The 13315-nt window shown below is 38.7% G+C and overlaps 1 protein-coding gene across 10 annotated transcripts in view; it reads left to right on the forward strand.

The window, feature by feature from the left end:
- RTTN (rotatin) overlaps positions 1 to 13315 on the forward strand; it is a 120637-nt gene that overhangs the window by 51718 nt on the left and 55604 nt on the right. For 7 of the 10 annotated variants that reach the window (XR_015153399.1, XR_015153400.1, XM_086372188.1 and 4 more), the window contains 2 exons: positions 7263 to 7417; positions 8779 to 8998. Coding sequence is in view for 7 of the 10 variants with exons in the window: in XM_086372188.1 (XP_086228314.1) it covers positions 7263 to 7417; positions 8779 to 8998 (375 nt within the window). In the remaining 3 variants the exon portion in view is untranslated. Of the gene's footprint in view, positions 1 to 7262; positions 7418 to 7620; positions 7782 to 8778; positions 8999 to 9900; positions 12843 to 13315 lie in introns of those variants that run through there. The other 3 variants (XM_086372194.1, XM_086372195.1, XR_015153401.1) reach the window with 3 other exon arrangements.

A 13315-nucleotide genomic window follows, 5' to 3' on the forward strand; every position in this document is an offset into this window, starting at 1 on the left:
GACTGATTTCTTTTAGAATGAACTGGTTTGTTCTCCTTGCAGTCCAAGGGACTCTCAAGAGTCTTCTCCAACACCACAGTTCAAAAGCATCAATTCTTTGGCACTCAGTTTTCTTTATGGTCCAACTCTCACATCCATACATGACCACTGGAAAAACCATAGCTTTGACTAGACGGATCTTTGTTGGCAAAGTAATGTCTCTGCTTTTTAATATTCAGAATGGTTGTCTGAAGAGGCCTTACAAATAGCTGTGAAAAGAAGAGAAGTGAAAGGCAAAGGAGAAAAGGAAAGATATACTTATTTGAGTGCAGAGTTCCAAAGAATAGCAAGTAGAGATAAGAAAGCTTTCCTCAGCTATCAATGCAAAGAAATAGAGGGAAACAATAGAATGGGAAAGACTAGAGATCTCTTCAAGAAAATTAGAGATACCAACGGAACATTTCATGCAAAGATGGGCACAATAAAGGACAGAAATGGTCGAACCTAACGGAAGCAGAAGATGAGAAGAAGAAGATGAGAGATAAGAAGAGGTGGCAAGAATACACAGAAGAACTATACAAAGAAGATCTTCATGACCCAGATAATCACAATGATGTGATCACTCACCTAGAGCCAGACATCCTGGAATGCACAGTGAGCTTTCAGTAAACATTTATTAACTCACTAGTAAACATGTGATATCAAGGAAGCTGTGTAGTTAATTATAAGAAACACAGATTACCCTCATTTCAAAAGATGTTACAATATAACATAAATGGAAACTGTGGGCTGTATTACGAATTTAAGTATATTCACAGAATAACGACTCCTAGAACTATAATATCTGGAGACAATTACAAATTGCAGAGACACGTGTATATGTGTTTCTGTTGAGTTTGTTTTAAATAGATAACCCTTATTTTGAATGATACAAAGATATTTACATGATTGGAGCTCTTTTGTTTCCTTTTCTGTGAATTGTCCCTTGATGCCCTTGTTAAGTTTTGCCTCACAATTGGGTTTTTGGTCTCTTCTAGCATATGTGTGCTCACACACACACACTCTCCCCCTTTCTCTTTCATTTTTGGTAACAGAAGAGCCCTTTATAAATTAGATTAGCCCTTTATCTGTGATATGGGTTACAATTTTTTTTTTTTCCATTAGTCTTCTGACCTTACTGTATTTTGGAGTTATTTTCCTATTTTAGCCACCCCTTTTATCTCCTAGCTTTTGTTAGTTGTTTCTACTTTTCATCTTTTATTATACTTAAACTGTGCTCCATGATCATAATTTCTACTTTTAGGCATAGTCTACAGGCGTGTGTGTGGTATGTATATATATGTATGTGAGAGAGTGAGAGAGAAAAATCTGACCTCTCACCCCTTGACCATTACTACCCCAGGCTGAGCCATCTAGTATAAAGATATGGTAAACTGAGAAAAATACTTATAATATAAATGAGAGACACAGTACGTGCACTGTGAAATTCCAGATGTTCAAGCTGGATTTAGAAAAGGCAGAGGAACCAGAGATCAAATTGCCAACATCCATTGGATCATTGAAAAAGCAAGAGAGTTCCAGAAAAATACCTCCTTCTGCTTTATTGAGTATGCCAAAGGCTTTGACTTTGTGGACCACAACAAACTCTGAAAAATTCTGAAAGAGATGGGAATACCAGACCCCCTGACCTGCCTCCTGAGAAATCTATATGCAGGTCAGGAAGCAACAGTTAGAACTAGACATGGAACAACAGACTGGTTCCAAATTGGGAAAAGAGTACGTCAAGACTGTATATTGTCACCCTGCTTATTTAACTTCTATGCAGAGTACATTATGGGAAATGCTGGGCTGGATGAAGCACAAGCTGGAATCAAGATTTCTGGGAGAAATATCAATAACCTCAGATATGGAGATGACACCACCCTTATGGCAGAAAGTGTATCTCAATAGATGCAGAGAAAGCCTTTGACAAAATTCAACACCCATTTATGATAAAAACTCTCCAGAAAGCAGGAATAGAAGGAACATACCTCAACATAATAAAAGCTATATATGACAAACCCACAGCAAACATTATCCTCAATGGTGAAAAATTGAAAGCATTTCCTCTAAAGTCAGGAACAAGACAAGGGTGCCCACTTTCACCATTACTATTCAACATAGTTTTGGAAGTTTTGGCTACAGCAATCAGAGCAGAAAAAGAAATAAAAGGAATCCAAATTGGAAAAGAAGAAGTAAAACTCTCACTATTTGCAGATGACATGATCCTCTACATAGAAAACCCTAAAGACTCCACCAGAAAATTACTAGAACTAATCAATGATTATAGTAAAGTTGCAGGATATAAAATCAACACACAGAAATCCCTTGCATTCCTATACACTAATAATGAGAAAACAGAAAGAGAAATTAAGGAAACAATTCCATTCACCATTGCAACGAAGAGAATAAAATACTTAGGAATATATCTACCTAAAGAAACTAAAGACCTATATATAGAAAACTATAAAACACTGGTGAAAGAAATCAAAGAGGACACTAATAGATGGAGAAATATACCATGTTCATGGATTGGAAGAATCAATATAGTGAAAATGAGTATACTACCCAAAGCAATTTATAGATTCAATGCAATCCCTATCAAGCTACCAACAGTATTCTTCACAGAGCTAGAACAAATAATTTCACAATTTGTATGGAAATACAAAAAACCTCGAATAGCCAAAGCGATCTTGAGAAAGAAAAATGGAACTGGAGGAATCAACCTACCTGACTTCAGGCTCTACTACAAAGCCACAGTTATCAAGACAGTATGGTACTGGCCCAAAGACAGAAATATAGATCAATGGAACAAAATAGAAAGCCCAGAGATAAATCCACGCACATATGGACACCTTATCTTTGACAAAGGAGGCAAGAATATACAGTGGATTAAAGACAATCTCTTTAACAAGTGGTGCTGGGAAATCTGGTCAACCACTTGTAAAAGAATGAAACTAGAACACTTTCTAACACCATATACAAAAATAAACTCAAAATGGATTAAAGATCTCAACATAAGACCAGAAACTATAAAACTCCTAGAGGAGAACATAGGCAAAACACTCTCCGACATACATCACAGCAGGATCCTCTATGACCCACCTCCCAGAATATTGGAAATAAAAGCAAAAATAAACAAATGGGACCTAATTAAACTTAAAAGCTTCTGCACATCAAAGGAAACTATTAGCAAGGTGAAAAGACAGCCTTCAGAATGGGAGAAAATAATAGCAAATGAAGCAACCGACAAACAACTAATCTCAAAAATATACAAGCAACTCCTACAGCTCAACTCCAGAAAAATAAATGACCCAATCAAAAAATGGGCCAAAGATCTAAATAGACATTTCTCCAAAGAAGACATACAGATGGCTAACAAACACTTGAAAAGATGTTCAACATCACTCTTTATCAGAGAAATGCAAATCAAAACCACTATGAGGTACCATTTCACACCAGTCAGAATGGCTGCGATCCAAAAGTCTACAAATAATAAATGCTGGAGAGGGTGTGGAGAAAAGGGAACCCTCTTACACTGTTGGTGGGAATGCAAACTAGTACAGCCACTATGGAGAACAGTGTGGAGATTCCTTAAAAAACTGGAAATAGAACTGCCTTATGATCCAGCAATCCCACTGCTGGGCATACACACTGAGGAAACCAGAAGGGAAAGAGACACGTGTACCCCAATGTTCATCGCAGCACTGTTTATAATAGCCAGGACATGGAAGCAACCTAGATGTCCATCAGCAGATGAATGGATAAGAAAGCTGTGGTACATATACACAATGGAGTATTACTCAGCCATTAAAAAGAATACATTTGAATCAGTTCTAATGAGGTGGATGAAACTGGAGACTATTATACAGAGTGAAGTAAGCCAGAAGGAAAAACATAAATACAGTATACTAACGCATGTATATGGAATTTAGAAAGATGGTAACGATAACCCTGTGTATGAGACAGCAAAAGAGACACTGATGTATAGAACAGTCTTATGGACTCTGTGGGAGAGGGTGGGAAGATTTGGGAGAATGTCATTGAAACATGTGAAATGTCATGTATGAAACGAGATGCCAGTCCAGGTTCAGTGCACGATGCTGGATGCTTGGGGCTGGTGCGCTGGGAAGGCCCAGGGGGATGGTATGGGGAGGTTGGGAGGGAGGAGGGTTCAGGATGGGGAGCATGTGATTTTTTTTTAAATATTTAATAAACAAAAACAAAAAAAAAAACAGTGAAGAGGAACTAAAAAGCCTCTTGATGAAAGTGAAAGAGGAGAGTGAAAAAGTTGGCTTAAAGCTCAACATTCAGAAAACTAAGATCATGACATCTGGTCCCATCCCTTCATGGCAAATAGATATGGAAATAGTGGAAACAGTGGCAGACTATTTTTTTGGGCTCCAAAATCACTGCCAATGGTGACTGCAGCCATGAAATTAAAAGATGCTTGCTCCTTGGAAGAAAAGTTATGACCAACCTAGATAGCATATTCAAAAGCTGAGACATTACTTTGCCAACAAAGGTCCATCTAGTCAAGGCTATGGTTTTTCCTGTGGTCATGTATGGATGTGAGAATTGGACTCTAAAGAAAGCTGAGTGCCAGAGTTGATGCTTTTGAACTGTGGTGTTGGAGAAGACTCTTGAGTGTCCCTTGGACTGCAAGGAGATCCAACCAGTCCATCCTAAAGGAGATCAGTCCTGAGTGTTCATTGGAAGCACTGATGTTGAAGCTGCAACTCCAATATTTTGGCCACCTGATATGAAGGGTTGACTCATTGGAAAAGACCCAGATGCTGGGAACAGTTGAAGGCAGGAGGAGAAGGGGACGACAGAGGATGAGATGGCTGGATGGCATCACTGACTGAATGGATACAAATTTGAGTAAACTCTGGGAGTTGGCAATGAACAGGGAGGCCTGTCGTGCTGCAGTCCATGGGGTCACAGAGTCAGACATGACTGAGCGACTGAACTGAACTGAATGAGAGACAGCATGCTAATTTCCCTGAATTATAATTTTTGAGTTCTTAATAAGATAATTGTCCTTCCAGAGTACATAGACTTATTGTTCAAAGTTTACTCTTCTATTATTTTCTCAAGGATGATTTTGAACTACTGAATTTGCTTTTATTTTCTCTTAACCTTTACTTGCTAAAAAATTAAGGAAGCATTTAGAGGCGATTTTTTCCTGAATATTTTTAATAAAGCAAACAGGAAAACCTAATGTCATAGTTCTTTTAACTTTTTTTTTTTTCTAATTTTATTTTATTTTTAAACTTTACATAATTGTATTAGTTTTGCCAAATATCAAAATGAATCCGCCACAGGTATACATGTGTTCCCCATCCCGTACCCTCCTCCCTCCTCCCTCCCCATACCATCCCTCTGGGCCGTCCCAGTGCACCAGCCCCAAGCATCCAGCATCGTGCATCGAACCTGGACTGGCAACTCGTTTCCTACATGATATTTTACATGTTTCATTGCCATTCTCCCAAATCTTCCCACCCTCTCCCTCTCCCACAGAGTCCATAAGACTTTTAAGCCTACTTTAATATTTTAGAGATTCAGATCAGATCAGATCAGTTGCTCAGTCCTGTCCGACTCTTTGCGACCCCATGAATCGCAGCACGCCAGGCCTCCCTGTCCATCCCCAACTCCCGGAGTTCACTGAGACTCACGTCCATCGAGTCAGTGATGCCATCCAGCCATCTCATCCTCTGTCGTCCCCTTCTCCTCTTGTCCCCAATCCCTCCCAGCATCAGAGTCTTTTCTAATGAGTCAACTCTTCGCATGAGGTGGCCAAAGTACTGGAGTTTCAGCTTTAGCATCATTCCTTCCAAAGAAATCCCAGGGCTGATCTCCTTCAGAATGAACTGGTTGGATCTCCTTGCAGTCCAAGGGACTCTCAAGAGTCTTCTCCAACACCACAGTTCAAAAGCATCAATTCTTCGGCACTCAGCCTTCTTCACAGTCCAACTCTCACATCCATACATGACCACAGGAAAAACCATAGCCTTGACTAGATGGACCTTTGTTGGCAAAGTAATGTCTCTGCTTTTGAACATGCTATCTAGGTTGGTCATAACTTTTCTTCCAAGGAGTAAGCGTCTTTTAATTTCATGGCTGCAGTCACCATCTGCAGTGATTTTGGAGCCCAGAAAAATAAAGTCTGACACCGTTTCCACTGTTTCCCCATCTATTTCCCATGAAGTGGTGGGACCGGATGCCATGATCTTCATTTTCTGAATGCTGAGCTTTAAGCCAACTTTTTCACTCTCCACTTTCACTTTCATCAAGAGGCTTTTGAGTTCCTCTTCACTTTCTGCCATAAGGGTGGTGTCATCTGCATATCTGAGGTTATTGATATTTCTCCCGGCAATCTTGATTCCAGTTTGTGTTTCTTACAGTCCAGCGTTTCTCATGATGTACTCTGCATATAAGTTTAGAGATCAGATATTATTAAAATAATTTCTATAAAGCTTTTCCTCTGAGTTTTTTCATAACTTGATTTTTGATCTATATACTTTTTTATAACTTCATAATATTTTTGCTCATTTTAAGAAAAGAATAACCTTTAAAACAATCTCCTTCTTTTGTTAGAGTTCTTGTACACTGGGAGTTGTGGTGGCTTTGGTTTGTGAAAATAGCAGATATATACCGGGCTTTAGTTTTAGAATCTTTTCTTGAAAAGCTGTACAATAGTTGAATGTTTGTAAATAAGGCTGTAAATAGTATATAACAGTAGAAAAATTAAAATATATTTACCTAAATTGTGCAAGTATAGTCAATTAAAACTTTATATTTCAATCATTATGAATTTTATAGTATGTCATTAGTACTGACATATATATTCCATAATTTATTCATAGTTTTTAAAATGAAATTTCTTCAGAGTTGTAAATGATGGTACTGTAATGTTAATGCAGTTTTAGAAAAGGATTTTTGGTATTTGTTTGACTTTGTATGGTATTAAAGCTGCTTTAGAAAGCTTTTTATCTTGTCTTATATATTATCATCCCTAGTGTTATAAATAATAATAATACTTTTAAACATGAGCAAAGTAACTTAAGGAGAATTTACTCTCTAATATCATGCTACAAGAGTTAAATTATTAAGTGTCATGTTAAATTATTAAGTCTTAGTTTCTCCAGAACATGATTAACAACAAAAAAACCCCAACATTTTAGGGGAACAACATATAGCTTTAGAGAGTAAATACATGTTTTACAAACTTCATTTTTTAGAGTCCAAATCCACTGTTGGACCTGCTGGTTCTGACGGAGTCCCAGACACGAGAGGAAACAGATGATGTCCGCACTGCGGTCAGGCAGCAGCTCCAGAAAGAGCTGATTGCTCTCTTTAGTACCTTGCTGCTCAGTTTTGAGGCTGTTACTGACAGGTACCATTGGGATCGTTGGAGGTTTGGGGACATTTATGTAGAACCTAGTTTTCTTTTGATTTCCAAAGAGTCTTTTCACTTGTTTCAAATTAAGAGGAGGAAAGATTTCAGTAAAAATCAGTTGTTGTGGTCTGTTTTTATATCAGTCCTGATTGTAATTTCACACACACACGCGTGCACTATTTTGTTGTCTCTTGGCTTAGTTCTTGGGGCTTTCCTGGTGGCTGAGATGGTAAAGAAGCCGTCTGCAATGCAGGAGACCCGGGTTTGATTCTTGGAGATCCAGGAAGATCTGGAGAAGAGAATGGCAACCCACTCTAGTCTTCTTGTCTGGAGAATTCCATGGACAGAGGAGCCTGGCGGGCTATAGTCCACGGGGTTGCAAAGAGTTGGACACACACACACACAAAAGAGTTGGACACGATTAAGGGATTAACACTTTGACTTTTACTTAGGTCTTAGTTCTCTCTTACTTTTCTACACATCTGACTGAACAGTCATACCCATTTCTATGACTTTACAACTTTTTGCACTGATGATTTTCAAATGTATGTCCATAGCTCTGACTTAAAAATTTTACATTCATAATTTTAACCATAATTTTAAATTCATAATTTTAATTTTAAAGTATACAATTAAGTGGGTTTTGATATATATCCAGTGTGCAACTATCACTGGTTAATTCCAGAACATTTTCATTACCCCCAGAGCAGTCTGTCCCCATTCACCCTTACCCAGACCCCTGGTAGCCATTAATTAATCTTCTTTCTCTATGAATTTGTGTATTCTGGACATTTCATATAACTGGAGTCAGACAATACGTGACCTTTTCATTTAGCATCATGTTTCCAAGGTCTGTGCATGTTGTAGCAGATGACAGTGACTTAATGATAGTCCATGGACGGATATGCCATGTTCTGCTTATCTGTTCACCTGCTGGTAGACACTGAGTCCTCCTTTCACTGTGGTGAATTGTGGTGTTATGAACATTCATCTGCAAATTTCCATGTGAATATATGTTTTCAGTTCTTGAGTGTATATCTAGGACTAGAATTGTGGGTTCATGTGGTAATTCTGTGTTAACTTTCAGTTGCATTATCAGTTGTCAATACTGATACCCACTTATGCATTTTTCAGTGTAATTGTTACCTGTATTTTACATTATATATTCTGGATGGTATATTCACTATGTTTTCCTTGGAAAGACTTGTTTTAAGAGGGAGTATTTTATGCCGTTTCGACTAGTTCCTACTTTTCTGATACAGTGAATTGTTAGTAACCCTCTACCACCAGTAAGAAAGCCCATTAAACCCATTACATTTGTTCTGTGGTTGAATTTTTTCCCTTCTTCACATACACAGGAAATGCTTGGAGCTTTTTTACGTTTTCCAAACACAGCTGGCCCTGAAACTACTCCAGTGTCTGAGAGTCACGGACGCTCCTCACTTCTATGGCCTACCATCCCTTGAGAGGACCTTGCGGGGGATGGCCCACCTCACGGCGTGTCCGGGGTGGAGCGCACACTCTCCTCTGACAAAGCCACTCGACATTTGTGGGAAATACTTGTCAGGTCTCCTCGAAGTAAGTAAAAATAGCCACTGACTGTAAATAGCAATAGTACAACCCTAGATCATGGCTATTCACGGTTTATTGATCACTCAGTGTGTGCCAGGCACAGTATGAAGTGCACTGTGGGTGCTACTGTATTTAATGTAGATTATTACTGTTTATGTTGTTGTTGGTCAGTCGCTCAGTTCTGTCTGACTCTCTGCGACCCCATGAATTGCAGCTTGCCAAGCTTCCCTGACCTTCACTATCTCCTCGAGTATTATTTATGGCTCATCATGATTAAATGTTTTAATGATTTTTATTAGCAAATGTGTAAGTAAGGTTACTTTTATGAATAAACTCATTTTTAAGAAAAGTAAGGCTTACACTTAGTTAAGCCCCTTTATTTGGGTAACTTGTTTATTTGTGTTTATTAATACTTTTGTAAGTCATACTTCAGGTGATATTATCTAGGATTTGTTTCCAAAAGTACATCTTACTTTTTAAAAAAAGTTCAAAATTTTAAATACTCCCAGCTGTCCTATAAAATTTAATGTGACTATAATGTAAAATTTGTTACAGTCACTTTAACAAAATATTTTTTGAGTAATTATACATATTGAAAGGGAGCAAAGTGTCAGTGTATTAAGTAGTTATTTCATATTCATGGAGTGGGAAACAGCAACCCATTCCAGTATTCTAGCCTGAAAAATTCCATGGTCAGAGGAGCCTGGTGGGCTACAGTCATGGAGTCACAGAGAGTTGGACATGACTAAGCATACACACACACACACACACACACACACACACACACCCATATTTAAAGGTGTCTGTGGTCAGAAATATATGAAAGTTTAGAACAGATATCTTAAGTAAATACTTACCGTAATGTTTTTTAAAAAGTCAACTCCTCCAATGCTTTTAATATAATTCAGTCTACAAGTATTCATTGAAAGGACTGATGCTGAAGCTGAAACTCCAATCCTTTGGCCACCTGATGCGAAGAACTGACTCTTTTGAAAAGACCCTGATGCTGGGAAGGGTTGAAGGCAGGAGGAGAAGGGGATGACAGAGGTTGAGATGGTTGGATGGCATCACCGACTCGATGGACATGAGTTTGAGTAAACTCTGGGAGGTGGCGATGGACAGGGAGGCCTGGCATGCTGCATTCCATGAGGTTGAAAGGAGTCAGACACGACTGAGTGACTGAACTGAACTGACTTACAAGTATCTAATTTATAGCTTTATTTATAATGCAATGTATAAATACTCCATTTATCAACCTTTTGGAACACATCGCCTCTATGAGGTGATTCTGTCAGTTTCAAATCAGGGATAGGTGAGGACCTGCTATAGCAGTAACTGAAGAAATATTTTGCTGTTTATATTTAGAAACCATCAGAAGTGCTTTTTGTTTGTAAAAGCTGTGTAAGAGGAGAGACTTCAGATGACGCCTGTGTTTCAAACACCTGAAATTAAAATGAGCTTTCTATGTTATTGAAGAACAAAAAGGTTTAGTTCTAGGTAAGAAGTCAAGGCAAAAAGAAAATAATATCATTCTAAGCTCAGTTGTATTTGCGGTAGTGAAAATCAGCACAGCTAAGGAATAGATTAAAAGTATGATCCTTGTTTTTTGAAAACCTTAATAACAAAGCTTTGGAATAAACAGAGGAATGCGTTTTATCTTCATGTCAATATAGCATCTTGGGAAGAATATCTTTGCCTTAAATGACAGGACAATAATACATATTTAATCTTATTTGGGTTCTTCTGCTTGCTTAACTAGCTAAACAGGTCTCTTTATTTTACTACTGACTAAATTGATTGGGGGCAGGAGGAGGAGAAGGGGACCACAGAGGATGAGATGGCTGGATGGCATCACTGACTCGATGGACGTGAGTCTGGGTGAACTGCGGGAGTTGGTGATGGACAGGGAGGCCTGGCGTGCTGCAATTCATGGGGTCACAAAGAGTTGGACACGACTGAGTGACTGAACTGAACTGAAATTGATATTTTAGAAACTAAAATAATGCTTATGTGAATGGACATCGAAACAAAGTCATTGTTGATCCAAATGATTTGCTTAATTAAAGCTGATTCCTTTTCAGATGGGAAATACAATTCATTATTAGATATTTTGTTTCTGCATAGTGAAATTTGAACGCGAGTATTTGCCTCTTGTGGTTGGGAAATGAGGCTTTTAGACTAAGCATGATTCATTATGATACGTGAATAAATATGATAATTAAATCCTTAAAAATTATATATGAAATGCAATTCTGGGTATCTGACAATAAGTCAAGTTGAAAGGAGATAACCATCAAAGTTCTTAACTTGTCCATCATAAGCCAAAACTAAAACCACGATAATATAGCTGTCTCCAGTGAATCATTCAGATTTCTTACTTCTAAAAATAGCCCCTTAAAATATTAAGCTTTTAATTATGGAAAATCTTAAACATACACATATGCAGAAAGAATAGTCATGTAGCAGTTACCTATAGCTTATTATCCCCTGTAAGATGGTAGGTGTTGCGAGAGGGCATCAGATGGCAGACACACTGAAACCATAATCACAGAAAACTAGCCAATCTGATCACACGGACCACAGCCTTGTCTAACTCAATGAAACGAAGCCTTGCCATGTGGGGCCATCCAAGACAGACGGGTCATGGTGGAAAGGTCTGACAGAATGTAGTCCGCTGGACAAGGGAATGGCAAACCACTTCATTATTCTTGCCATGAGAACCCCATGAACCGTATGAAAAGGCGAAACAATAGGACACTGAAAAATGAACTCCCCAGGTCAGTAGGTGCCCAATATGCTACTGGAGATCAGTGGAAAAATAACTCCAGAAAGAATGACGAGATGGAGCCAGAGCAAAAATAATAACCAGTTGTGGATGTGACTGGTGATAGAAGCAAGGTCCAATGCTGTAAAGAGCAATATTGCATAGGAACCTGGAATGTCAGGTTCATGAATCAAGGCAAGTTGGAAGTGCTCAAACAAGAGATGGCAAGAGTGAATGTCGACATTCTAGGAATCAGCGAACTGAAATGGACTGGAATGGGTGAATTTAACTCAGATGACCATTATATCTACTACTGCGGGCAGGAATCCCTCAGAAGAAATGGAGTAGCCATCATGGTCAACAAAAGAGTCCGAAATGCAGTACTTGGATGCAACCTCAAAAACGACGGAATGATCTCTGTTCGTTTCCAAGGCAAACCATTCAATATCACAGTAATCCAAGTCTATGCCCCAACCAGTAACGCTGAAGAAGCTGAAGTTGAATGGTTCTGTGAAGACCTACAAGACCTTTTAGAACTAACACCCAAAAAGATGTCCTTTTCATTATAGGGGACTGGAATGCAGAAGTAGGAAGTCAAGAAACACCTGCAATAACAGGCAAATTTGGCCTTGAAATATGGAATGAAGCAGGGCAAAGGCTGATAGAGTTTTGCCAAGAGAATGCCCTGGTCATAGCAAACACCCTCTTCCAACAACACAAGAGAAGACTCTACACATGGACATCACCAGATGTCAACACCGAAATCAGATTTATTATATTCTTTGCAGCCAAAGATGGAGAAGCTCTATACAGTCAACAAAAAAAAGACCAGGAGCTGACTGTGGCTCAGATCATGAACTCCTTACTGCCAAATTCTGACTTAAATTGAAAAAAGTAGGGAAAACCACTAGACCATTCAGGTATGACCTAAATCAAATTCCTTATGATTATACAGTGAAAGTGAGAAATAGATTTAAGGGCCTAGATCTGATAGACAGAGTGCCTGATGAACTATGGACAGAGGAGGTTCGTGACATTGTACAGGAGACGGGGATCAAGACCATCCCCAAGAAAAAGAAATGCAAAGCAGCAAAATGGCTGTCTGAGGAGGCCTTACAAATAGCTGTGAAAAGAAGAGAAGTGAAAAGGAAAGATATTCCCATTTGAATGCAGATTTCCAAAGAATAGCAAGGGGAGATAAGAAAGCCTTCCTCAGCGATCAATGCAAAGAAATAGAGGAAAAACGACAGGATGGGAAAGACTAGAGATCTCTTCAAGAAAATCAGAGATACCAAAGGAACATTTCATGCCAAGATGGGCTTGATAAAGGACAAGAATGGTATGGACCTAACAGAAGCAGAAGATATTAAGAAGAGGTGGCAAGAATACACAGAAGAACTGTACACAAAAGAGCTTCACAACCCAGATAATCATGATGGTGTGATCACTCCCCTAGAGCCAGACATCCTGGCATGTGAAGTCAAGCGGGCCTTAGAAAGCATCACTATGAACAAAATTAGTGGAGGTGATGGAATTCCAGTTGAGCTATTTCAAATCCT

This window comes from Bos grunniens, chromosome 24 (genome assembly GCF_055505025.1).
Source record: "Bos grunniens cultivar Pamir isolate PY7600 chromosome 24, Bosgru_T2T1.0, whole genome shotgun sequence".
Classification (NCBI taxonomy): Eukaryota; Metazoa; Chordata; class Mammalia; order Artiodactyla; family Bovidae; genus Bos; species Bos grunniens.